At 35.0% G+C, this 25,564-nt stretch overlaps 1 protein-coding gene across 5 annotated transcripts in view; it reads left to right on the forward strand.

Moving 5' to 3' along the window:
- The window catches only part of Oct-TyrR (Octopamine-Tyramine receptor), a 201,623-nt gene that overhangs the window by 157,591 nt on the left and 18,468 nt on the right, over positions 1 to 25,564 (forward strand). For all 5 annotated transcript variants that reach the window (XR_010732700.1, XR_010732701.1, XM_066289115.1 and 2 more), the window contains exons 3-4: positions 15,926 to 15,999; positions 22,670 to 23,292. Coding sequence is in view for 3 of the 5 variants with exons in the window: in XM_066289115.1 (XP_066145212.1) it covers positions 22,723 to 23,292 (570 nt within the window). In the remaining 2 variants the exon portion in view is untranslated. The remainder of the gene's footprint in view (positions 1 to 15,925; positions 16,000 to 22,669; positions 23,293 to 25,564) is intronic.

Below are 25,564 nucleotides of genomic sequence, written 5' to 3' on the forward strand. Positions count from 1 at the left end.
AAGAAACGGGAGAGAGAGAGAGAGAGAGAGAGATTTCGCGAGCACTGGTTTAGAGTTAAGTCATGTGAGAGAGATTTTGAGGGAGTCCGCGTTCAAGGATCGAGAGTGTCCATAAACGGGAAGAAGCTTTCGCGAGTGTTGTCTTTGAGAGAATGCAGTTTTGGGAGTCCTAAATTATTTACGTCCCAGGGATGGTGGGGCTGGAGGGAGATTACCACGAAAAGATCTTAACCAATCCCAACTGACACCGCCCCCTAGTTCTGTGGAAAGTTTTTTCCTAGGAATCTTCACGGTCAAAACCCAGATGTGGCTCTCTGGTTTCCTTGACAGATTTATCTGGTACCCCCCATAAATCGGGACAACGATAATTCAAGGAACCAGTGCCATCACGGTGGCCGGGTTTAAACACGTGAGGGTAAGTGCTGCATCGCGGGGTGCAATGCAGCAGATGTTTTAGGGATTGTTCCAACGTCTTTAGGGCCTAATTGGTACCCAGCGATAACGCTGATTTATGTTGGGTTTTTTCCCAACAAAACCATTACCCCAAGAGTCTGATGAACATTCCTCTGTATTGTAAACTGAGGATCCCGTCTTTCTCCCCGTCTTCTTACTCTTTCCCGACTATCATGCGTATCCAAACAGAATCTGGATTCGTCATTAAAAATGATATTATCCCATTCCAGATTTCAATGTATTCATTCTCTGCACCACTGCAGTCGATTTTGACAATGATTTAAGGTGAGTAGTAACACAAAATGCGTACCAGAAATTATTTAAATAAAACCATTTTTACGGGGTGTTCTCTTTTTTATGTCACGCAGTATATTTCACATAATAATCGCCAAAACGCGTACCTACATCGGGTACAGCAATAGTGTCTTTCGTTCTAACTTTTTCCAGCGTGATTATTTATTTCAGTGACTACTTTAATCATGAGTTCAGTACTAAATAACTGTTTGAAAACATCCAACAGATCTTGTTTAGCTGGGAGTAGGTGCGGTCCTACAGGACTGTCGCCGGTTACGAACGATATTCTCGACGATATTTCCTCGGATTCTTTACAACTAATCCATTTAGAACTGATCAACCGTGGGTGTCTTGCAACATCACTATCGCTGTTATATTCACTGTTTATCGTTTTGATCTTTCGCCTTCTTAGACCTCTTGCTTCATCACTATCAATATCATCACTGGTATTATTCTCTGTGTCGTCAAGCTCTCTGTATTTAGATGTAGTTTCCTCGTTAAGCAACGTTAAATCAAACTCATCTTTACGTGACCTCATTTCATTACTACGTTCCATACTTATAGAAATAAAAAAAATTTAACTCTAATAGTTATTTCGTCACGACTGTCAAATTCGAACTAATGCCGAAAATGCAGTTCGGTTCGCGAATGCGGACTAATGTCAGCTAAGAAAATTTTATCGCCATCTGCATTCATACATCATCATACACTTCATAAGATCTTACACAAAGAGCTTAGAAATCGCGATGAAATAAACTAAACATAGAATTATTGCCGTGTATCGGGTTTCCGCATCAAACCAAGTGGTGAGCGTGAGTCACCTCTCGAGTTGAGGCATCAAATGATTTGGTGAGTGAAAGTCACCTCTCGAGTGGAAAGGGTTAATATGAGTTGAAAATCTCTCCTAAAGAAAGAATGGAAAAAAAATTGCAATGCAAAATGAAATCGTAACCCTTAAGGCTTTGAAGCATTTCGGACTCTTAAGCCAGTGGAGCAAAGTGAATACTGTTTCGCTCTGGGTTGCGAAACAATGAATATTTAACATGCGCAACCACTTCGTACGAAGACGCTACTCGTACGAGCAGACTGATACCAGTGGCACCGACAAAGAGCATTTAAAATTGAATTTTTCTTACCAATTTCTCGTTTTACCTATTAAATTAAGTAATTTATAGCTTTAGATGTATGTCTACTTTTGATCATTTGGAAAATAAAGCAAATGTAAGCCCTGCAGAGATTACTAATAGGTTTTTCACACTTTATCCTATTTTATTTAGTCTTCTATTTTTTTTAGTACTTCACTTATTTCTATTGTTTATGGGTTTTCACCAGTGAATGCAACAAAAATTCACTTGCAATTTATTGCGGAATATTTCTTTTTGTAACAGTATGGTGGAATGCGATTTGCAGACGAGTTTGTTACTTCTCACCAATAGTTTTAGAGAGAGTACTTAATTGAATATTACAATTTTTCTAATTTCCTTACTCACAGTGTGCCTACAATAACGACGTTCAGGAAAATCTCCTAAAGAGTAATGGGTAGAACTCTGGTGAAATATTTCATTTTAGATTATCATTTCACGATTCAAACAAATATATAAAATTATTTTTGGTTTTTGAGCCATTTGGAAAAACCATAATTTTCGGATAAAAAAAAATTACCCAGTTATGGTAAAAAATAGATGAAAACTGAAACCACTTTTCCATTGCAGCTTTTTTATAAGCTCTAACATGACACTCTGAGATTTATCTCCTGATATTTTATTTATAAAGAAATGACATGAATTTTTTTTCTAAAACAGCGCTGGTATATATGAAAAAGTGTACGCTATCAAAATGTTCTTCTGAAAAGTATTTGGTGAGATGAAAGTTAAATCGCAAACAATGGATTTTTTAGTACAGAAAATACACATTATTGGTCCAGGGAAAATCTCCGTTTTTATAGAATTGAACATCACCAACATCGCTTTGGGCTTAATATGTGGGTTGGAGTATTTGGCACTCGAATAAATGGTTCTATCTTTTATGACCATTTTGTTTGAAACGGGTTTGGAGGATGTCTTGCAATTAGACAATCTTTTGGTGACTGGATAACATATCTGGAGGCTATGGGTTCATATGATTCACATGAGAGAGATTTCTGGCAAACTAGTTATAAATCGATAGGGAGCAAATCCCAAGACACTACTGTGGGTTTCTTTACTTCGCAAGAAAATTTTTGACTTATAGGGTATTTTCGGGCGTTATCATCTGATTTAATTTTTTTCTCTAAATACGCAATAAATAACTTCCAGGAGGCTGCCGCCCTGGAAAACTAATTTTCGTGTTGAGCTATTCTACTTTCCAATGGTTTTTAACGAATTGAAGATGTATTAAGAACATATCCGGCTATTCGGTATTTGTATAAACCAACATTTTCGTATACAAAAATGTTTGTCACTTGGAGCTTTTTAACTTTTGATGGACAGTTCGTTTCACAAACTGAAAGTAATATTTATTTGCGCTATAATTTAAACTTCAAAAATTAAAATTGGCTGGTTGCAACAGCCAGTGATCAACTAGTTTTAGCAGTAAAAACAATCGGGGTGTCGATCATAGTCTATTTGATCGAAAATTAATTGTGTTCGTCACTCATCAGCCAATTTCCGATCGGTTTCAAAAACTAAATACACAGAATATTATTCACTCAGGATATTGACAAAAAACGACGTTCATATTCAAATAAACACCTTAACCCAGGTATGGCCAATGTCCTAGATGTAGCACGGTCGAAACTTGTCAAAACTTGCTTCGAGCACACTGTTTATAGCACGTAATTTGGTATTTGCATTTAGTTCTGGTCAGCGTCTTGCGACGATTTTGAGGTTTAATGGAATTGAGCTGTTACGCTTAAAGCTTAAATACCAATTTTTTTCTCATTTTTTTTCATAAGTGATTACAACGTTAAGAGGGCAAGCTAACTTATCTATTGTACAGTGGGTTTATTACAAAAACATAAAAACATGTTTATTCTATCATAAAGCGTGCAGAAAACTGCTCTAAGTGCTTTTTCATTTATGAATTGTTTTTTACGTTATTTTTCCGATGTCATATCCACATGCCCTGTACAGTATCATTTTCGCTGCTATCCATCTGGAGTTTTAGCGAGTGCAAGCAAGAGGCAGTTAGGCGATTGATAAGTGCGAGGGAAACAGGCTACCGTCGTAGAGTCGCAAGCAGAACACTTTAATCCGAGGATTGATCATGTCACCAAAAGGGCTTGTTGTATTATTTCTACCGTGGTGTCTGTAAAAGTAAGGCTACATTAAAATTTATTCCCTAAAATCGCATGCAAATATGTACGTAACCGCGTAATACACGTCTTTCAAAATTACGTAGAACTACATCCCTCCTCGGATTAATGCGTACTGCTTGCGAATCAACGACGCTGGCCGATCGTCGACAATGGAAGGGGAAACAACAGTCTGTCTCTTTCGTACTTATCAATCGCCCAATTGCCTCCTGCTTGCACTCACTAAAACTCTATGTACATAGCAGCGAAAAAGGTACAGTATACGGGTTGTTCACCAAACCCGTTCCCTAAAAGTTTACAAGCATCTAAAAGTGATACAAATTAGTAAATTTGAAGTTAACGTCGACGTATAATATTTTTTAAATATTTTCAACTTCCTGTCACTTCCGGTTTAAAGTTTACACCTGTGCCATTTATCTGTTTTAGTATTATACAGAGTGTTCAAAATGAAGCTCCTGACATTCATATGTTTGAAGTTGCGAAAGTCAGTTTTTTAAAATGAAACATTTTATAAATTTAAGCAGTATCAATTAGATAATGAATTTTTCTATCAAACCATTTTTGAAACAATTATATTTTATTATGTGAAACTAGTATTAGTGTAGTAGTACATGTTCATTCTCGTAAATTTTTTAATAACTTTTTAGTTTTTTTAATTACTGTCATCTATGTAAAAAACTACAATTGTGGTACTTTTTTGGAATTAAGTGAGTGCTCTTCTTAATTTTTGAGTACGAATTTATTCTGTACTAGGCTAACTTACAAACTCACAAAATCAGACACAGGTTCTGCGTAGCAAGATTAAAAGAAAGAAAGAGAACCAGTTTTTTTTATTGAAGGGAAGGGGAGGGGGGAGGGGTAAATCTAAAGATAAAAAATCTTATTGATAAGATGATACTAGAGTCGTTCGTAGTACCAGCCTGTGTGGGGTTTCACCTACTAAAAACCTTCTTGTTTACAGAGGATTTGATTTCTCCCCCGAATCATTTATCGCACTTTTGAGTCGCTTTTTAGTTTTAGCATCACAAAACAGAGTCGAGCAAAGATGAATTATCGCTTTCGACTCTGCCATCGGTCTAGGCTTTTTTTGGTATGCTTCTCTGGGGAGGTGATGGATATCGCCTCTCTGATCTTTGTCTTCAATTACTCTACCGACAAGGGGTTGATCTACTCTCTTCTGTACTTCTAAATGCTTCTTTCTTCATCGATTTCCTCCTTGGTGGTTTTTAGTTTGTAACGATGGGTCCAAAGTACCAGAATGACAATGTGGCATTCTTTCTTCCATCATTGCAGGTGATGCTTTTTGGTATTTTGTCTTTTATTTCTCAAGTCTTTTAACTTGTTTGGTCCCGTGTGGATAGATCCCCTTTATCACCCGTTGTCCAGCAATTGATGTGTCAGTCTTTTGTACCATAAAGAACTTCCCGGATTCTAGTTCGTTACCGTTCTAATCAGCTCGTTTGGATGGTCTTCCGTTGTTTGCAAAGTCTTAATTGTATGGTATTTGATGACGTCCGTCATTGATCTGTAATTGAGATCTCTCTTTATTGTTTCATTGTTAATGTACCAGGGCGCACCCAGAGTAATTCTCAGAACATTGTTTTTCACTAACTGAAGAGTCTTCAGATGCGTGTTGGCTGCATAATCTTATGCTGTTGATGTATACGTTAGCTGTGGTTGGTTTGATGAGTATGATCTTGTTCCTAAGGGACGGTTTGCAGTTTTTCTTTATCATCGGGTAGAGTATTGCCCTCGTTGGTTTCGTTTTTTTTTCTAGTCTTCGTTACGTGCTACTTCCATGTAAGCCTTTCCTCCATGTCTACTTCCAGATACGTGACTGTCGCTCCACGGTATCTGTTCGTTTTTGATCACCAGTCGGTTCTCGGTTCTGGTTTACTTTTTTCATCTAAAGACGATGGCCTGGGTATTTTCTGCATTTAATTCTATCTTCCATTTCGAAAACCATTTTTACAGAGTCGGATTTCTTCTTGCAAATATATAGCATTGTCCCGTTCCAGAATCTAGCCAGTGTCACAGTACTGTCGGAGTACAGTGCCAGTTCAATTCGCCCGATTTTGGGGAGATGGGACACGTAGATATTGTACAGGAACGGGGATAGTACCGTTCCTTGAAGTACTGCCGCTTCTATTTCCCTGTACGTTTAATGTTGTCTTTCCAGCTTGATACGAAATGTCCTGTTTTGAACAAAAGATCCGACGAATTCGACAAGTGAGATTTTAAATCCCGCATCTATCATCTTTACTAAAATTCCCAAAATCTGTCGAATGTCTTTGAAACGTTCAACAGTACCGCTCCTTTGGCCTGATTTCTGTTGAAACTGTCCGTAATGAATTCCGTCATTCACAGCACCTGAAGTTTTGTTGAATGTTGTTTTCTAAACTCAAATTATTCTTGCAGGATGATTTTTGGACCCTCTTCATATTCTCTTAATCTTCTTAAAATTACCCTTTCCACAACTTAGGAAGAAAGCCAGTATATGTTCTACCGATCTTAAATAGTAAAATGCTTTGATGATTACCATGGGTGTACCCTGGCTGGGGCGCAATTAACTGCGTCTGAACTACCCGCAGCCTTAAACCGTGAGGAAAAATTATTATTTTTTGGAGATACCGACAATTAACATTAGTACTATAAATTTTGAGTTGACACATCATATTTCTGGAGATTCCCAAGCCGACAAGACTTAGGGCTGATAATTCTAATGCCGCCAAAGAGTATTGGAGGGAAGTCTAATGTATATGATAAGGCTGGCCATGGGCGTACCATAAGGGTACGCCGTACTCTTGACTCTCTTGTAACATACACTTAAAGCAAAACTATCTACAGATAACATCAAATACAAAACAATTTATGATAGAGAAACGCATTGTTTAATTTTCCATAATCAACTACGTGAAGAGTAAAAATTTACCACAATAAATATGTACTACTAGTTTCACATAAAACTTAATTATTTTGAAAATGATTTGAATTAAATATAGGTAACCCTAAGACAGTTCGATAGAGAATTACATTCTCTACTCGATATTGCTTGAAACTATACGGTGTCCTATCTGAAAAAGTAGACTTCGACGACTTCTTCGACTACTACATGTAAAAGTTAAGAGATAAATTTTGAACACTCTGTTCAATACTAAGTCACATACAGTAAGGGCTATATAAATAAGAACGCTCTTTAAAGTGGTAAAACTTCTTTAAAACAAAAATAATAAACACATTTGTGTGATCAGGTATTTTTATAATAAACTGCATCTATTTTTAATCAACATTATTTTTTTTACTAATGCTGTAGACCGAAACAATAAATAAACAAATTCCTTTGGATAAATAAATAAGATCGTTTTCAAAGAAATAATTAATTGATCAGTTTGTGCTGCTATAGTGTGTAAAATACCTTGATAGAACATAAAATGGTTAGAAGAAAACATTGTACCCCAAGTTTGCGAAAATTCATTTTTTATTTAGTGGAAAAGAGTTGGACTTATCGAAAAATTGCTGACCATTTAGATTGTTTATGTGAAACCACCTCGCAATACAGAATTTAACTTAAACTACACTACAATGACCATCAAGCATGGTGGCGGCAATACGCAACTGTGGAGATATATATCTGGACATGAAGTCGCACCCATTGCCAAAATTGACGATACCTTGAACAAGCACAAATATCGGGATATTCTTGAGAATATTATGCTGGAATATGCAGAGAACACACTTCCTGTTGTCTAGCACCTTCAGAATAACAATGACCCGAACATTACAGCCAAACTTGTAATACAGCGGTTAGTAGAAAAAAAGTTGATGTTATTAAGTGGCCTGCATGCAGTCCTGACTTGAACCCAATTGAGAATTTATAGTGGGATATTAAAACGGGTACTAAAGGATAAAAATGTAACAAATCTTACTCAACTTTACGAAAAAATTCAACGAATTTGTTATACTATACCTAAAAACGATGCCAAAATTTAATTGATTCTTTGATGCGACGGTGTTATCAAGTCTTTCGGCATAAAGGATACACAAATTAATATTAGTTTCAGTTTAGTAGAATCAATATGATTATTAGAAGGTTTAGGCCATTTTATGGTGAAAATTTCATTTAAATGGAATCGTTCTTATTTATTTGTACAGAGGAATTTTGTTTATTTGTCATGTCGACCTAAATCCTTATTGGGAATGTTAAAAATGTTAATAAAATTAAATATTATTTAATGTAAAACTGACGTGATAGAGAAATGTTTTTATTTTCGCAATTTTAAGTAAAGTTGGTTCATATTAAAGACTTTTCTTTACGTGGCCACCACTGTAAATAGCAAAAGTGTAAATTGGAGATACTTTTGACATTTTGCAAAATGTGAAATTTATGCCTTTAATAACTGCGGAAATATGTAATTTTAAAATTGGCCATTACGGGAGCATGTTTTTAATTCAAGGTCAAACATCCCAAAAATGGTGAAAGCTACGTATAGGAAATTATACAGAAAATGTGAAATATTACGTATAACCTAAAAATAAAATAATATGCTGGTGGTCCCATTTGAAATAAGCAAGTTAACAGCTATTTCCGGTTATACCGGAAGTGACGGGAAGTTGTATATATTTAAAAACAACACGTTGAAATTAGCTTGATTCCAAATTTTAAAATTCGCATCACTGTTAGATCCTAGTAAACTTTTAATGAATGGGTTAGATGTATAACCCTCTATATGACACTGAAAATATGTTATAAAATTAAAAAAAATGTATATTAATAATGTTTATAGAGGATTTTCGTTCCATGACTCTCTGTCAATGCTGGAAAAAGGTGAAATTACTGATGATGAAGTAACACTATTTCCACCAATCAACGCAACAAAATATCTAAGAGATGAAGAGTCAGATGACGAAGATTACCTTAATGTGAACAATCTCACTTCATCTCAAATACCCCAAAAGTCAAGGGGAAGTAACGTCGAAAACAAATGTTGCTCACGATTTCGAAAGGGAGTCCGACGATGAGCTTTCACTGTCAGAGCTATTTAGAAAAATAAATGGCCTGAGAAAAAAAGATCTATCAATATGAAAAAAAAAAAGGATTTGGCAATGGAGCATAATTTTTTTTAACATCATGAAGTGTTGGTTGATGAACGAACGCCATTCAAACTTTTTTCTTTATTTTTTGGTGAATAAGAATGGTAGGCATTTTGACTGAGAAAACCAACAGATATGCTTCTCAAAGGAATAAAAAAGAAAGAGCAGATTCAAATGACTTGAAATGTTTTATAGGCGTGCTACTTTTAAGCGGATATATTTCAGTTTACAGACTGAAAATGTATTGGTGGCAATCGAAGGATGCTTTCAATGAAATGATATCCCAAACCACATCAAGGAACAAGTTTAAATTTATTATGTCAAAAATGCATTGTCAAGATCGCAATAATTTAGATAAATCAAAGAAGTTCGCTAAGTTCGTTCTGTATTCACGCATCTAAAAAGAAAATCTTTAGAAAATTCTTTATCTGAAGAAGCTCACAGCGTCGACAAGACCATATACAGATAAACATGGTGCAAAACAATATATCGGCGGAAAACAATCAGATATGGATATAAGCTTTGAGTTGGAACCATATGTCTTGGCTATATCCATAAATTGCTTTGAACCATATCAGGGAGCGAAAACTAATATAAGTATAGACAGGGAATAGGAACTTCTGTTATACTGGACTAGGCCGGCACTCTTAGGTTCAAATGGGGCGAGTTGCAGCTTCATATACAGGGTATTCCCAATCCGATGTGCTATCATTGCTATTTCTTAAGCGGTATAAGTTACAGGGTCGGTTAAATTAGAAAAAATGTACCAAATTTCATACTCTCCCAAGAACTGTAAACAATGTTGCCAAGTGATTTTTAGTTTGTGAGTTATTATGAAAAAACTAAAATTCGATCAAATTTTATTTTCTAAATAAATCTAGGTTTTTCATCAAAACGTTTGATACAAAAACTTCATAGTTTTCTTATGTCTGCAAATGAGTAAATTTCAAAATTATAAATGTTGCTTAGTTTATGAGATTATGACAACTTGAATTTTATTATCACCTAAAAACCTTTAGTTTTCGATTTATTTAGAAAATTAAATTCGACCGAAATTTGGTTTTTTCATGATAACTCACAAACTAAAAATCATTTGGCAACATTGTTTACAGTTCTTAGAAGAGTATGAAAATTGTTACATTTTTTTTTCTACTTTAACCAACCCTGTAACTCTTGCCGTTTAAGAAATAGCAATAATGGCACATTGGATTTGGAACACCCTGTATACTTCAATAATTTTTTTTCGTCGGTGACATTGTTGAAAGACCTTTCCGAAGAAAAAAATTTGGGGCTTGGACTATAAGAAAAAAACGAACACAAAAAAGCACTTTATGTGATTCAAAAGTAATGAGAAAGCGTAAGCATGGAATTTATGATGTCATTAAGTTAATGAGAGTAACAGAATATTCGTCAAGTTAAATGACAGTAACATAGTTTCATTTACTTCAAATTATGCGAAAATAGCAACTTATTATAGTGCAAAAAGGTATTTACAAAAAAAAAATCACGTTGGTCGGTCTCACGTGATCAATAGGAACATGAGTAGTGTTGACCGCTCTGATCGAAACATTAGCTTATGCAACATAAGTATCAGAGGAAAACAGTGATATTTTTCACTTATTGCTCGTAGCATACAAGACGTTGATTAGCCAGACCGACCATAAGGAAATCCATACGGCAGGGCGTAACGCTTGGCAAATCCATTAAAAAAATGGTGGATCAATGGATTATCTGACGTTTAGACGCAATATTGCTACTACAATCCTTGTGAAAAATAACAGGCAAATTACTTACCAAAGAGAATATTCAACTAACCGCTTAAGGGCGAGGTATGGTGCACTTGATCACTGGGTAATCCCTCAAGACAAGCAGACAGGATGCGCAAAATGTCCATAGAAAACAACTGCACAATGTAAAAAATGTGATATAGGCTTACATGTTAAGTGTTTCGAAGCATATCACACAAAATAAAATAGTCTCTTAAATATCAAGTATCTTATGTAATGTAGTAGACTTATGTATGTAGTAGCCCTATATGCAGTGCGCATTGAAAAATAACTATTTTTGTATTAAAATTTGTGTCTATACTTCAATTACTTATTTTTGCCGCTCTCGTCCTGAAACCCTGAAAATGTATTAATTTCCTTCAAATTTGATCATTGGGCATATCTGGGTTAAATTGCTTCTGAGAAAAGTAAAAATTTCAAAGAGGGTTTTTTCCTCCGAAAGTTACATCGCGACACTATAAATTTCCTCTAAATTTCAACTTGAGGCCCCGAAAGTTTTGGCTTTTGTGATAGGGAGAGAAGTCGACATTCGGCATACTACTATAAGAAAATAGTTCACTGAGTAGCTTCATTTCAGAGCCCTTTAAAGGGGGAATATACAGCACACGTATCAAATTCGGCACGATCTGACCCCAAAACGTCACGTTCAGACATTCACTTCATATCGATATAAATTGTCCCAACTTAGAGAACTGGGAGGAAAGTACTTTTATAAGTATGCTTCATTCCCTAAATTGCTCATCATAAATTTTTTAATGCTTCCTAATAGCACGTTTCTCTAAAGTACCATTAATCTCCTTTTACGGGCAAGTTAAAACTGTTTTAATCCGAAAATCGGGAACTGATTTAATGGAGAGTTTAACAAATAACTTTCATATTTTTATTGAGTAAATTTTAGATATATAAAGGAATCGAGTTTGTCATTGAATGTTCAGACGCTCTCGATAATAACGCGACATGCTATAAATGCTCGTAGTCAGAGGTACGTGCTGAGAAATTTGTTAGATATTGCATGTAAATAATTCACTTAAGGGAATAAACGAATTGAAATGAAGCACACATGGAGGAACCCATATGCAAACAAATTGGTCCGATAATGGGTCATACGGAAAGTAATGAAGAAAGACAAAATCTTCCTCGGCGGATCTCAAAACACTTCTCATAATGACAGATAATTGCAAGTTAGAAAGTTACACAAAACTCCTTCGCGGGATATGAGATTCGGCTAGCTGTAGGAAACTTAGTCGCTTCAGCAGATAAGCTACCTACGGAAAAGTTTTCTCGTGCAAAGATTTAAATTTTCAAATACAAACTCTGTTTATTAAGAAAGTTTTGGATAATATGAGACTTTCGTTGTGGGTGCGTGCATCTGAAAACTATATTTCATGACATTACTTCCTGCATAATAGGTACCTCACCACGATGATACTCTTCAATTTTTCCTAAAGGCGTTTTTAAACAAATTCCGTAATATCTTTAATTGAGCCAACAACATTACCCGCATCTTGAAAATTACGAAAAATTAACTATAGTAAATTTTCCAAACATCGACCAACTCAACCAATGCACGTTCCCAGTCTTAAACTAACATTTTGCAGCACCTTGAACAGGATTTGAGGTATTTGCACTTTGTTGTTATCCCTTCCATAATCTCCTCTGCTGTTAGGTACGGATTTGCATACTAATAACTTCAAAAGACCCTCTAAAAAAAGTCTAATGGATTTAGGCCGGGACTTCGTGGGGGCCACAGAGGTTCTCTACACGGACCAATCCGTTAATGAGGAAAGTTCGTATACACGAAGTCCTTTACTTCTACAGGGTAATGGGTAGAAGCGTAATCTTAGGTAAATAAGACGCTATTTTAAGGCTGCAAGGTCGTCTTCTAAAACTGTATATGTGTATGTGGTTTTTCAACAAGTTCAAGTGCTGCTCCCATTCTGTTTTGTCGGTCAGGAACTGCTGTATTGTACCGTTGTATTACCGTATCGCTTTCTCAGAAAACCGCTGCTTTAAGGTAGATCTTCCTAAGAAAAGAACGATCAGATGCAAATGAACGTTGAAGACTCATGGTAAATCTCTCAAGTCATGGGCCGTCCAATATATTTTGCACTTGAAACTCTTTTATTCTAATTATCGCTCGTACGGTCTTGCTCACCCTCCATCAAAGTTTAATTTATATCCCCTTCGAATTCCCTCCAACTTGAATATGCCTTTCACATATCATCTTCAATTAATGATAAAAATATACACCTTACTAAAGTGGAAAGCATCAGCTACAATAATAATTGTTTTAAACTTAACATTAATAGACAGCCATAACTTTGAGGTTCCCAGCAGAGTTGGAGGCAAACACATTATTACTTCTAAAGTATCGATTATGTCGGTAATTGTGCAAACTATAGCATGCCGAATAACGGTTAATTTCAATTTTCAAATTTAAGTTTAATAGGTGATTATGTAGGAACTTCATAAAATATCCATTAAAGCGTTTGGGGAGTTTATGCAAGGCTAAACTGCTCGTTATTACAAGTTGATAAATCGGTCTTAGTTTAAGGTACAAGATTTTGTACAACTAAAAATTTAAGTTTAAATGTTGATTATTTATAAGAATATTTTCTAATCATTTCTATGTTCTTTTTTGATGTTTTTATCTTCTTAGCAATTGGCAAGTTAGCAACATGTTAATAATTTGACGCTAAAGATATCATGGAACTAAAAGGAATTTTCTCGCTGAGTATCTACAAAACAAAATTCTGCAATGAGGCACCCCACTCCAGTTGACTTAAGTCTTTACCCGTCTAATAACACCTTGCGAATGTTGGAGCCTTATCGCTCTTTTCACTAGCCGCACTAGGGCGGTGTGAAGATATCTCGATCGTGTTTTAACTTAAAGGTAATATAAGGTTACCTACTAATGGTAATAACATCTTCGCATTGTCCCGGTGAGGCGAGTGGAAAACGCGGTTAGTTCAGGTTAGGTCGCTTCCGTCGGATGGGAAGCAAGGTCCTCGCCATGTTGCACGTAAGTGAAAAACCAGATTCATGCCTAGCCCTACACGATTTCTCCCTTTTAAATTATAATTAACGTGTTAATTGATTTTGGAGTCAATAAAGTTTGCATCACTTCAAACTCGATACTTCCAGTCGCAGTAAAGTAAAAGATCAGCTGGTTATCCACTTATCTCCTTACAAATTTGATTTCATTTTACCTCTCATTAAACTTCTATAAGAATTCCTCACCTCGAAATTTCATTAAATTAAAAATTGCTCGGACGCGACAGGCTATGAATTGAGCAAATAATGGTGTCGAGCATGTCTAGATTAAATTTCAAAGTTGGAAGACTTCTCCATTAAAACTTCCTTCCTTCCTTAAAAAAAAAAATCAGTTTCACTTAGAAACCGCGAGTGGATCTGCACCGATCTAACAGCAGCAGTTCCTCCATGGGCTTATTTAATCCTCTTTAAAAATTTGCTCGATAGAGTTCCCAACATAAGTGAGCTGACATAACAATAATTTCTCGTGTGAAGATGAACTTAATGAACTCTGGCTTTTTAAAAACTTCCAGGCAAGTTCCCTTTACGTCCTGGATTTACTAAATTAAAAATTACTTTTGAACAAGACGGTTTAGGAATTGAAGTGCATTTTGTGCAGAGATTAAATTTCGCAAGAGAGAGAGCTCTCTCTATTGTTAAATTTTCCATGAAGGTAAATATTTTAATAACTTAATTAAAGTCTAGATTATAAGCGCACAGTTCCTGGTCTTAGAAGCTGAAGTATATCTATTTTACATTGATGTGGTATGCCATCAAATACTCGTATTACCACCGAAACATAAAAAGACGAGGAAGAGGAGGAAGAAGCTTTCTCAAATTTGTTTCACTATGAGCTTCTGGTCACGATTTCTTTGCCCGCAAGTGGCTACAATTAGTCGTGTCAGAAAATGTAACGAAATAGTAGCGACCAAACGTGTTGCACGTTATTTTCTGATAAGTCAAGTAATTTCTTCATGGAATTTTAATGAGGTTTAAAAGTGTTTTGAAAGGAAAAATGTTCTTGCTAAATATTTAAAACATGAATATTGCAAATTTTGGGCGTCGTGATTATGCAAGGATCTCGGTGGTGATAATGAGATAAAGAAGGACTGGGCTCGCAATTTGGTCCTCTTTTTCGAAAAATATCCATTCCGCTTTTACAATCAGATTTATTCCATTCATATTTGTTTGAACGTTACAAACGAGTTTTCTCTTTGGAACCTCAATTTGAGAGTAGATTGTGGTTTGTTTACTATTGAAGATATTATCATTCTCATTGCATCTGCGCAGGAACACCTAGGTATCTTCAAGTAAGACAAATGTTTGTATAAGTTGCTAAGGAATTCCCGATGATCTATTTTTTTAAATCATGTGCAATATAGTTTATGCCGTATTTTCCAAATAACGTCTCACCTAACTGGTTTTCCATTTCGCATTGGTATATTGTCATTACATACTCTACAAAGTTACAGTGTGTCCAAGATGAAGATGTCTAGCTTGGAACGGAAATAGAAATTTAGATGATAAATTAGAAGATAGTAAATAATAAAAAATTAACATATTTGCATTAGAAGGTTGTTTTAAAATCCAGAAAAACTTGCCAGGGCTGTATTAAGAATTTTTTTTTTTCGAATTTCCTAAATAAAAAAATTACTGGAATTCCAAAAATAATTTTGTAGGTCTACTCGCTGCTTGAAAGTGCTCCTTTAAGTGCAAAACTTATCTCCCGTTTCACCAAATGTACACCTATTCCCACCCGATTCCCATATTAGATGTCCCTACCTTGAGCACATTGTATATGGAAACTTCATTTGCTTTCACCGAAAGAGGTTAATTTAGGAAAACATGTTTTAATTACTCCATTCACTCCTTGTAATTTAAATATGTAGAGAAATGCAACCTTGTAGTTTCCTGCTTGCATAATATATTCTTTTCATGATGCCTTCATTTTTCAATTTTCTTTCATTATTTGCAGGCCCGGCTTCCTACCAGATGAGACGCCGGAGGCAAACGAGAAAATGTGCATTCTAATTTCTGCGAAAGAACAAGGTCAGTGCAGGGCCACTTTATTATTTCGTGTCATCTAAAGGGTTAAGAGTCCTTAGCTTTGGAGTTTTTGCATTCGAAGTTTTAAAAAGTGGCTACTCGAAGTGATGAAGGAGACAACGGTTATATGAATTCTGGGTCAAAGTATTATTTACGTTGAATTATACACAATTATATAATAATATATAGGGTGTCTCTAAAAAGTCTCGACAAAATTCTTCCACAGGTTTCTTAGGAGGAAATATGACAATTTAACTCAATGTACCTTAGTCCAAAAGTGAAGTGTTTTAAAGATTCAGGACAGAGTGAAAATTTAAAAAAAAAGAAAAAAACAGTTACTTTATTTGTAATGGTACTATCAAAACAAAATGGCACATAGGGACGGTTGTTTAGGAGCGAGAAATCAGAATTCATTTACATTTTTGATGCACGTTGTAAACGGCGTTGTTTGCGCTAGGTGAGCTCTGTTTAAAGAAGTATAACTTCTTTAACATTCAGTAAGAAATTTATTAATGACTAAATTTGCGTCTTCTTACAAGTTTTATGAAAAAAGTGTCTTAGTATAAGTACGGGAATGCGATTTTGAGATATTTGAAGTTTAGAATTCGTTGCACGTCATGAAAAATAACTTTAAACTACGTTCGTGCGTTATAGCTAAATACATAATCAAATGTTGGTAAAATCAAATAAAAACATGAGTGTTTAAAAATAATAATAATAATTAAAAATGTATTCAATATTTTGACTTTTTTCGTTTCAACTGTACGAATAAATATACACTTTATACTTCAAATATCTCGAAAAAGAGTACCCGTAGGGACATACACAACAAATCCTTTTTTATAGAACATGTGAAACAATACAAGTTTTGATATATATAAATTTTATACCGGATGATAAAAAAGCTATGCCCTACTAAAGATAAATCGCCTAGCACAGATCAATGTGCATCTAAAACGTAAAGGCGGTTCAGATTTCTCGCCCCTAAAAACCCCCCGATAGAACCTTTTGTTCAAATGGTAGCAGTATAAATGAAATAGTGATTTTTTCCTCTTTTTTATTTTTACTTTGAAATCCTGTATTTTGAAAACTGCCTACTTTTCGACTAAGATAAATTCGTTTATATAGTCATATTTTCACTTCAAAAATCTGTAGTAGAATTTTGTACAGACCTGTCAGAAACACCTTGAATATGTATAAAAAATGTATGTATATGTATATAGGTAACTTCCGTTCAAGTCGGAATATAGAAATTGTGCAGGTGGGAGAAGGACCACATAAGTTTTAATGTACGCCCGATAAAGAGCGACAATGGTGTGGGCTGAGGCAGTACGGCTAGCTTCCATTCTGATATTTTGATTATCGATTTCACTGCGAGTATCAGAGTAAAAAGGAACCAACATAATTAAATGAAAAAAATCCAAAACACAACAACTGCACGTTCAAGTCGAAATTCTTTACATACTTTACCTGCACTAGTCAATATATATATTTTTTCCGATATCGTTTTAAACGGTAAACGAATCGTTCCGTTCCATCTATCCATTCGCTTCGAGTCTCTGCTCATAATCAGTGTTGGATTCACCAAAAGATCAGAAACAAAATTCACCAAAATCAGATCATCATATTCATCGACGAGGTACCTGAGATATGCTACAATGGGGAAACGTATAATAATTTATAAATAAGTAAAAATTCGAAACAAATTTTATCTATCACTGGAATTTATAACAATAAACATTTTGAAACTATTAGAGATTTCTCAACTGGCTCCGTACTGATTCCACCAACTTTGTTGTTGGTCTTTATCGGAGACATATTAAAACTTATACGGTTCTTCTCCCACTTGCACAATTTCTATGTTCTGTTTTGAACTTGTGACACCTGTATATACACAAATAATAATTCTTAAAAGCAAAATAAAATGCAAGAAAATGTAAAGAAACAGAACACATTTGGAAATGTTTCAATGGAGGGGTTGAAAGGAAAGAAGGCATTATGGCCCTGTTTGGCTTGTAAGACGGTTCGGAATGATCGTGTTGCTAGGGAATGTTTTTCCATTTTTTCCTTTACTTCTTTGCTCTGAATACGACGAGTTACTGAATGTAATACGAATAAATGTACATTAAAATAGTAATAGAGTAAGTACTCTAAGATTGGTCGAGCTTAATAAAGATTGAAGTTGAAAATTGCGTGTTCAGTTTTAATAATTGAACCATCAAACCTCGAATGAAGTCATGAAACAATTATGGAATAAGCTGATATAAAATTAATTACTTAGGAGGATGGACTGTTAGCTTTACCGCCTAGTTTATCAACCAATCTAATAATTCTTTTCAATTAAAAATTGGATAGTAACATTTTTAATTGTAATTTAATGCTGAAAAAAAAATTAAAAGTGAAAGTCTTCACGAACGCATTCTTATCTAAAACAGAAGGTTCACATAGGATGATTCGCAGGCATTGCGCACTAAGCGATTTTCCGCTTCTACAGCAAATTCATTCAAAATAAATTCTTGTACATTCGAGAGCAATCAAACTGGAAAGCAATGAAAATCGCTCTCGGAGGATGGCTACCAAATCAATCTTCTTACCATCAAAGTGGCATTAAATTCATAGCTGTAATCACAATGAAGGTCATAACGGCCTGGAACGTTTAGTAGGCCCATCTATAATCCAGGGAAGTTTTATGTCTGGCATTTTATGGATAACAACTTCATACAAACAAACTGTTTGACTCAAACCGAGGAAATGCAATCAAATCATGGAAGGGAGTTGCATTTGTATTTACATACGTGACGCGTTATTAAATATTTGCTGTGGCTTGACATGGGTCGGACCTTCGAACTCTACATGTTAAACTCAATTTCAAATATTACGTGTTCTCATTGACGTGAATATGCACTTTACTCTATACCCATTGAAAGCCTCATACAACCAAACAATAGTTTTGCTCCATCAGAAATATGTTTTGAAGCTTAATAAATTGCATTATTCCCGTGTGATATGGCTATCTCGAAAATTGATAATTATTATATTCGGGGAAGTCGCATATGCGGGTATATTTTATTGTTGAAATAATGAAGATCAAGTCAGTGAAGCGGACGCGTATGGTACTGAACAATACGTAGCTAAACACTGCACGCTCATCAATGAATAATGAGCTGGTAAGGGTGGAATCCAAAATCCCATAAAGACTGTCAACATGATGTAGAACTTTTAACGACGATATCTAAATCGGGTTAAAAAATAGGAAATAGATGTACCCAGTTTGTCCAAAAAATATTAACACTTTTAAGTGTTGCGCAATGATTTAGAGCTCTTTAAGCGAAGGGTTCATAATGAATTTCATAAAAAGAATAAATTTGCTTATCTCGCTCGTCCATTAAAGTTACATTATCACCGAATCACAGCACCAGTTGTACTTTGATCCGAAAACTGCACATCTCTGGTGTCTGCTGCTTAACTGTTTGATATTCATATTGTTACGAAACGGTCATTTAACAAATTGGTCTCGCTTCTGACCCTCAATTTTATCTGACACTTTAAGCCTTTATTTTATGAGGAAGAGGCATGGTATGTTCGGAGGAAAAAAACGTCAAATGAGAATCGATGGTAATTTCTAGACATCTTAAAGCTCCCTATGTGGTGACCTTGTTGCAGAGAATGTATTTGTGAAAATTTGGCACCACGAAGGTTTCCAGAAGTTTAAATTAAAGTTAAAAATGCTGAGACACGTCAGCCTTAGAGTAGAAAGGGAGCACGAAGAATGAGAAAGGTCCTCACCACCAATCGACAATATCGCAGGGGCGGCAATCCTTTTGTTTTTTTAAATAGGGAACATGGGTCAAGTGACACGTCACTTTAAGGTCTCCACATTCTCTAAACAACCCTGCCAAAACTTTGTTTTCCTTTATTCACTTATCTTGGAGTCGGACTTTTACCGCGTTTTTTAATATGCAATAAACACCATAATAAAATATTAGTCACGATTTTTGAGTAGTCTGTATGTCCTATTGACTTTTAATCGACATAACTGGCTAACTTGAACTAGCCATTTTTCTTTTTTCACACGTATGGAAAATTGAAAAAAATTTTAAAGCCAAATTTTAGTTTTTTACCATTTTGCAAATTATAAAAATGGTTTATACTTGTTTATTTCTTGGAAAAAATTCTAACATTTCTATTATCTAAAACTGTTTTCTTAATCACCTAATATAGGAGGGAACATTGCAAGAACAGGAAAAGCAATTTGAGACAGTTTCACGGTAGGTAGTGATGTAAAATTACCTCATTGTTTTCTAGCAAGAAAATCCAAGAGGAAAGTCGTTCCTACGTTTCTCCTATTTGAAACGAGTGTCATTATTACTTGCCATTGACTTTCGCTATTAGGAATTAGTGTACGATTTGTGTTAACTATTCCAGACTCAGAAAAGGTATTAGTCGGCTCCTCCGAACCATAATTAGTACAATATACATATGCAGTGTAAGCCATTTAGAATGGAAACACCCTTGTACTTTTTGCATTTATAACTGAATTTCAAAGAACCGAGGCTCAAAAGATAGAGAATAAAAAGCTCTATTTATGCTGTAAAAATCGTTTTCTAACTCACCCGACAGTACCTACTATACCTTGTTTGCTATGTCAAAAATCGAAAAAAATGATTATGATGTTTTTTTTTGGAAAAAATAAGCATGCCACTGAATACGACATTCTTTAAAATAAGTACGTACCGAATATTATCAAAAACTAACAATTGTTAACAATTATTTTATCAACATAACCTTAAAAACAAATAAAAAATAATATAAATAGCTAATAAACTAAATCTTAGAAGTTTTCCCACCGTTTAATTTAATACATTTATTGCATCTTTTCAAAATGTTCTTTTAGATATTTTTCAATTGTTGCAGTTTGTTACTTCCTTACCAGCTTTGCGTATGCGAGTTCGAAGATCTTCAATGTCGTGAGGATGCCAGCTACAACCTTTATTTTTGATCGTATCTTACGGAAAAAATCTAGTGACGTAAGCTCGGGAGATCTCGGAGGCCATTCGATTAACGGACTGTTGCAGCCTATTAATATATTTTCGATTTTAAATATTGTTTTGAAATCGAAATTAGTTATCAAATTTAAATATTTTAGACGGAATTATCAACGGGACTGTCATCTAATTGGCAATAGAAGTTTCTCAAATAAGCGAGTGGCAAATCGTCCAAAGCGTTAATCACTTCTTACTGAAAAAATTCTAGAGAATTTGGACCGCTTAGATTTTCATCCAAAAAAGAAATTAATTTGAAATTTATCTTTCAATTTTATTCGTTTGAATTTGTTTTTGTGGCTATTCCGATAAAATACTATTGTTTGCAATTATGAAATAAATTTCTTTGAAGAAATGGTTAATAACTGTAAATCTTTGATGGACTTCGAGACGTATTCATTATAAAGAATGTCGAATTCAGTGGCGTGCTTATTTTCCGAAAAAAAAAAAACAATCTAATCCCCTTTTCCCGATTTTTGACAAAGACAACAGGTTATATTTATGTTAGGCCTTCGTCGGACGAGTTAGAAAACAATTTTTATAGCATAAGTAAAGATTTCCATTCTCCATCTTTTGAGCGTTAGTTTTATGAAATCGAGTAATAAATGCAAAAGTTGCAGGCGTGTTTCCATCTTAAAAGGATCCAACTTTATGTACGTGTAAAAACATGATAAACCAAACTTTTGGCTCAAAATCGGACATTTTATGTTTAATCATCTAACACATTAATAATGCCAGAGCATATGAAAGATGAATTCTTGTGGTGAAAATACTTAAAACAAATTGGAACAAAATCGAATGGAGAATTAATAAAAAAAAGTCAGGTTGATAATAAATCTCTGCCGCGTCCATATTTTTCTCATGGCAGAAATAAAATTTTTCTGGCTTGCAAACTGATGGGCCATCCGACCGCGTACAACGGTTAATAAGTAGCTTTGTTGTTTGAAGAAAATTGGAAGCCATGACCCAAAACGTTATTGTTCGCTAAAATACGCAATTTCTTAAATTACTTGAAAGAAACCTCAATCGCAAGCTTAAATTGCGAACATTAACATTAACAACAAAATTACTGAAAAATTTAGACATTACGGGCTTTTCAAGAAATTCCAACTTGGAGAACGAAACACTTTCATCCAGATAATGGCAAGGGCTTTCATACGTTTAATAGAGGCATTGAAACTAATGGCGCGAAACTTTGCACTCTCGTTTGCCACACCGGTATCATTCTGGTTTCTCTACAATCTTTCTAATTTTAGTAACTCTATCGTTTCCTTAAACTGCTATTTTTTGCCTTACACTTTTCACTTCAGCAAACTTTTCCGGTTGAATCACTTAGGACTATTCACTTAGTGACACGACTGTTATTTGGCGAAAGAGTGAATTGTCAGAAATTCCATGCAAATCGTGGACATACATCATTGTCCTCCCCTTTTCCTTTTTTAATTAAATCAAATATCCAATATTCCTAAAATGCGCTCATTGAAAATTGTGCGCTCAAGCCTCAAGGGCCCGTCAATCAGATATCCCTGATTGATAAACGAACCTGTTTGACCAGCCCCACGCTGTTATGAAATTGTGCTTTCTGTTTTTTTTATCGATATCCAGCTCCTAAAATGTGGGGTTTGTTTCAGATCATATTAGAATCTACCTCACTGGTCAACCATCGATTGCACAAAGATGAAAAATGGGCGACTACAGCAACAGATCTTGTGACCAAGAGCACGGGAACTACTCCACCATCTTTGGTACCATCGACACACCAGAATGGGAGGCCGTATTGATCATCCTGACCTTGGGTTTCATCATTCTGCTCACCATAATCGGGAACGTTCTAGTAATTCTCAGTGTGTTTACTTACAAGCCACTCAGAATCGTGCAAAATTTCTTTATCGTCTCATTGGCTGTAGCAGACTTAACGGTAGCCATATTAGTGCTACCTTTAAATGTAGTATATTCTGTAGTGGGACAATGGGTGTTCGGCATCCATGTATGCAAGATGTGGCTCACATCGGACGTTTTGTGTTGCACTGCGTCGATTTTGAACTTGTGTGCCATAGCATTGGACAGATTTTGGGCAATAACTGACCCAATTAATTATGCCCAAAAAAGAACTTTGAAGCGTGTTTTGATCATGATTGCGGGTGTGTGGGTGCTGTCCTTACTCATCTCTTCTCCACCTCTAATTGGATGGAATGATTGGCCAGACACGGACGTGTTTTTAGAGAAGAAGGTGTGCAAGTTGTCGTCGAGAAAGGTGAGGAAATTGACAGTTTTTTCCTTCATTTATTTGAACTACTTTAATTCAGCAGTTCATCGTAACAATGAGCTACCGAGATTGGATATTTTCATAATAAATTCAGTTATTAGATCTATGAGGCAAAAACTGTAAATGGATCGTTTTGAGTAACAATAAAACAAACATTTCTTATTACAAGGAGTGTCAGAGACAACATTGACTACGAAATGAATGTTGTGGTTTTAAACCAAATATTCCAGAAATGAGAGTTAGTGGGTATGTACTTCGATAAGATATATCTTTTTTTGCATAAAGAATTTTGGGGAATAAAATTTTTCTTGCGAATTTAGGTATTCAAAACATGTATTCACTTTTTTTCTGTGTATAAGGTTTCGTAAATCCATCTTGATATTATCCCTGCTAACGAAATATCCTGTAGGACAACCAGAATTATTCAAGAGATGTCGATCCGAAGCCTGCATATTTCGGATTATGCCCCCCCAAGGTCTTGTCGCTATTAGTATTTTATGTTTATTACACAGAAAAAAAGTGAATATTGCTCTGAACACTGTTCCTAATTAATACGAAGTAAATGAATTTATATTGAAAATATAGGACAAATCAAAAACAAAAGATTATAAACTTGAAATAAAAGTTCGAATACATTTTTTTTGCATTTTCAAATGTATTTTTATTTAAAGCATTGTCTTAGCTTAAATGTGCTCTACGAGCATTTACTCAACGTAAGAGTTGGGATTCTCAAGTCAAAAAAAGAATTACTTGATGCACGTTCACGCTCTATTTCAATAGATTCAATACCGTAATAGAAACGCAGATAAAACTACAACTTAACAAATTAACTTAACTAAACCCGGTCGCTTTGCGAATATGTGAACCTAAAAATACTCAATGTTCAATTCAGTTATCTTCTTTTTACTATACCGGGTGTATTTTTAAAAACGTGCCACCCCTCAGTTTTCTAGAAGTGAAAACTAAAGTTAAATATGCGTGGGCCTTAAACTGAAGGGGGAAGATGAAGAATGAAAAAAGTTCGCACCCCCAATCGATAGTATCGCAGGGGTGGCATTTCCTTCATTTTTTTTTTATAATAGGATCATTTTAAAGGTATTGAAATTCTCTAAACAGCCGTGACGAAATTTTGGTTTATATAATATCTAAGTATTACCAGTTGAAATGGAAACATACGGATTGAGTAAATGAAAGAAGGGCCGCATAAGATTTAATATGCCTCTGATAAAGGCTAAAGTAGTGTGTTGCGAGGTTAGCGGCTGATGTGGGAGAAGTAAGTTCACGGTTACCAGATCTTTCATCATTTCAGAATTTTTATAGATATAAGTTCTAGTGATTGATTAATCGTTTTTCTTTTAATTTATTTACATTGCTGCTTTTTGCTCTATATCGTAAATTAATTAGGAGTACAAAATACCCAATACTTTTTATTTATTACATGTCACCGTTGTTCTTTATATTTTTATGATTAACTCGTACTTTTCATAACTTTTCTAAATTATTTATCTTCATTATAATCCATCGCATTTGATTAATCTTTAGATGAGAAATTATTTAGTTCCGTGAAAATGATTTAATCCTCAATTCTGATCATAATAAAAACGTGAAAGTCGATGACGAATGTTGCTGATGATGTGATTACTGCAACCAAAGGTTTGTGAATCGTTCGACTTAGACGTCTGTGAACTAAAGACGAGCATCATTTATTGTACGTAACATTTGATATTTTTTAATATGTCCATCTCCGCAAAGGTAGCGAAATCACTAGTGATTTAAACATCGAAGTGGAGACGTCGGCCGGACTGACTCCGCCCACTTCGTTGTCGGTCTTTTTCGGGCACATATTAAACCTTATGCGATCCTTCTCTCAATCGCACAATCTCCATATTTCGATTTGAACTGGTGACACCTGTATGTATTTAGCTCGTGGTGAGAAAGAAGAATTCTTTCTCAGTGTAGAGAATGTGATTAAAGTTTCGTCATTGCAATTAGAGACTCCCTGTATTCACTGTGTGATACATGTCGAGAAGACTTCTGCTCAGGACATTCACATCTTGTACGATAAATCTGAACTACAAATCCCGGGAAACGGTAAAACCGCACTTATAACGAAATGACATAATGATATAATGAAAAGTTGCTTTACTCAATTTTATTGTGATCAACGGCTCCCCAGTTTTTTCTGTTAAACGTCCCAGCACTAATAACAATTCCAAGATGCACCCCTCAAATCCCAAAAACGCCTCTCCAGCCATGAATA

Source organism: Euwallacea fornicatus, chromosome 13 (assembly GCF_040115645.1).
Source record: "Euwallacea fornicatus isolate EFF26 chromosome 13, ASM4011564v1, whole genome shotgun sequence".
In the NCBI taxonomy this organism is placed as follows: Eukaryota; Metazoa; Arthropoda; class Insecta; order Coleoptera; family Curculionidae; genus Euwallacea; species Euwallacea fornicatus.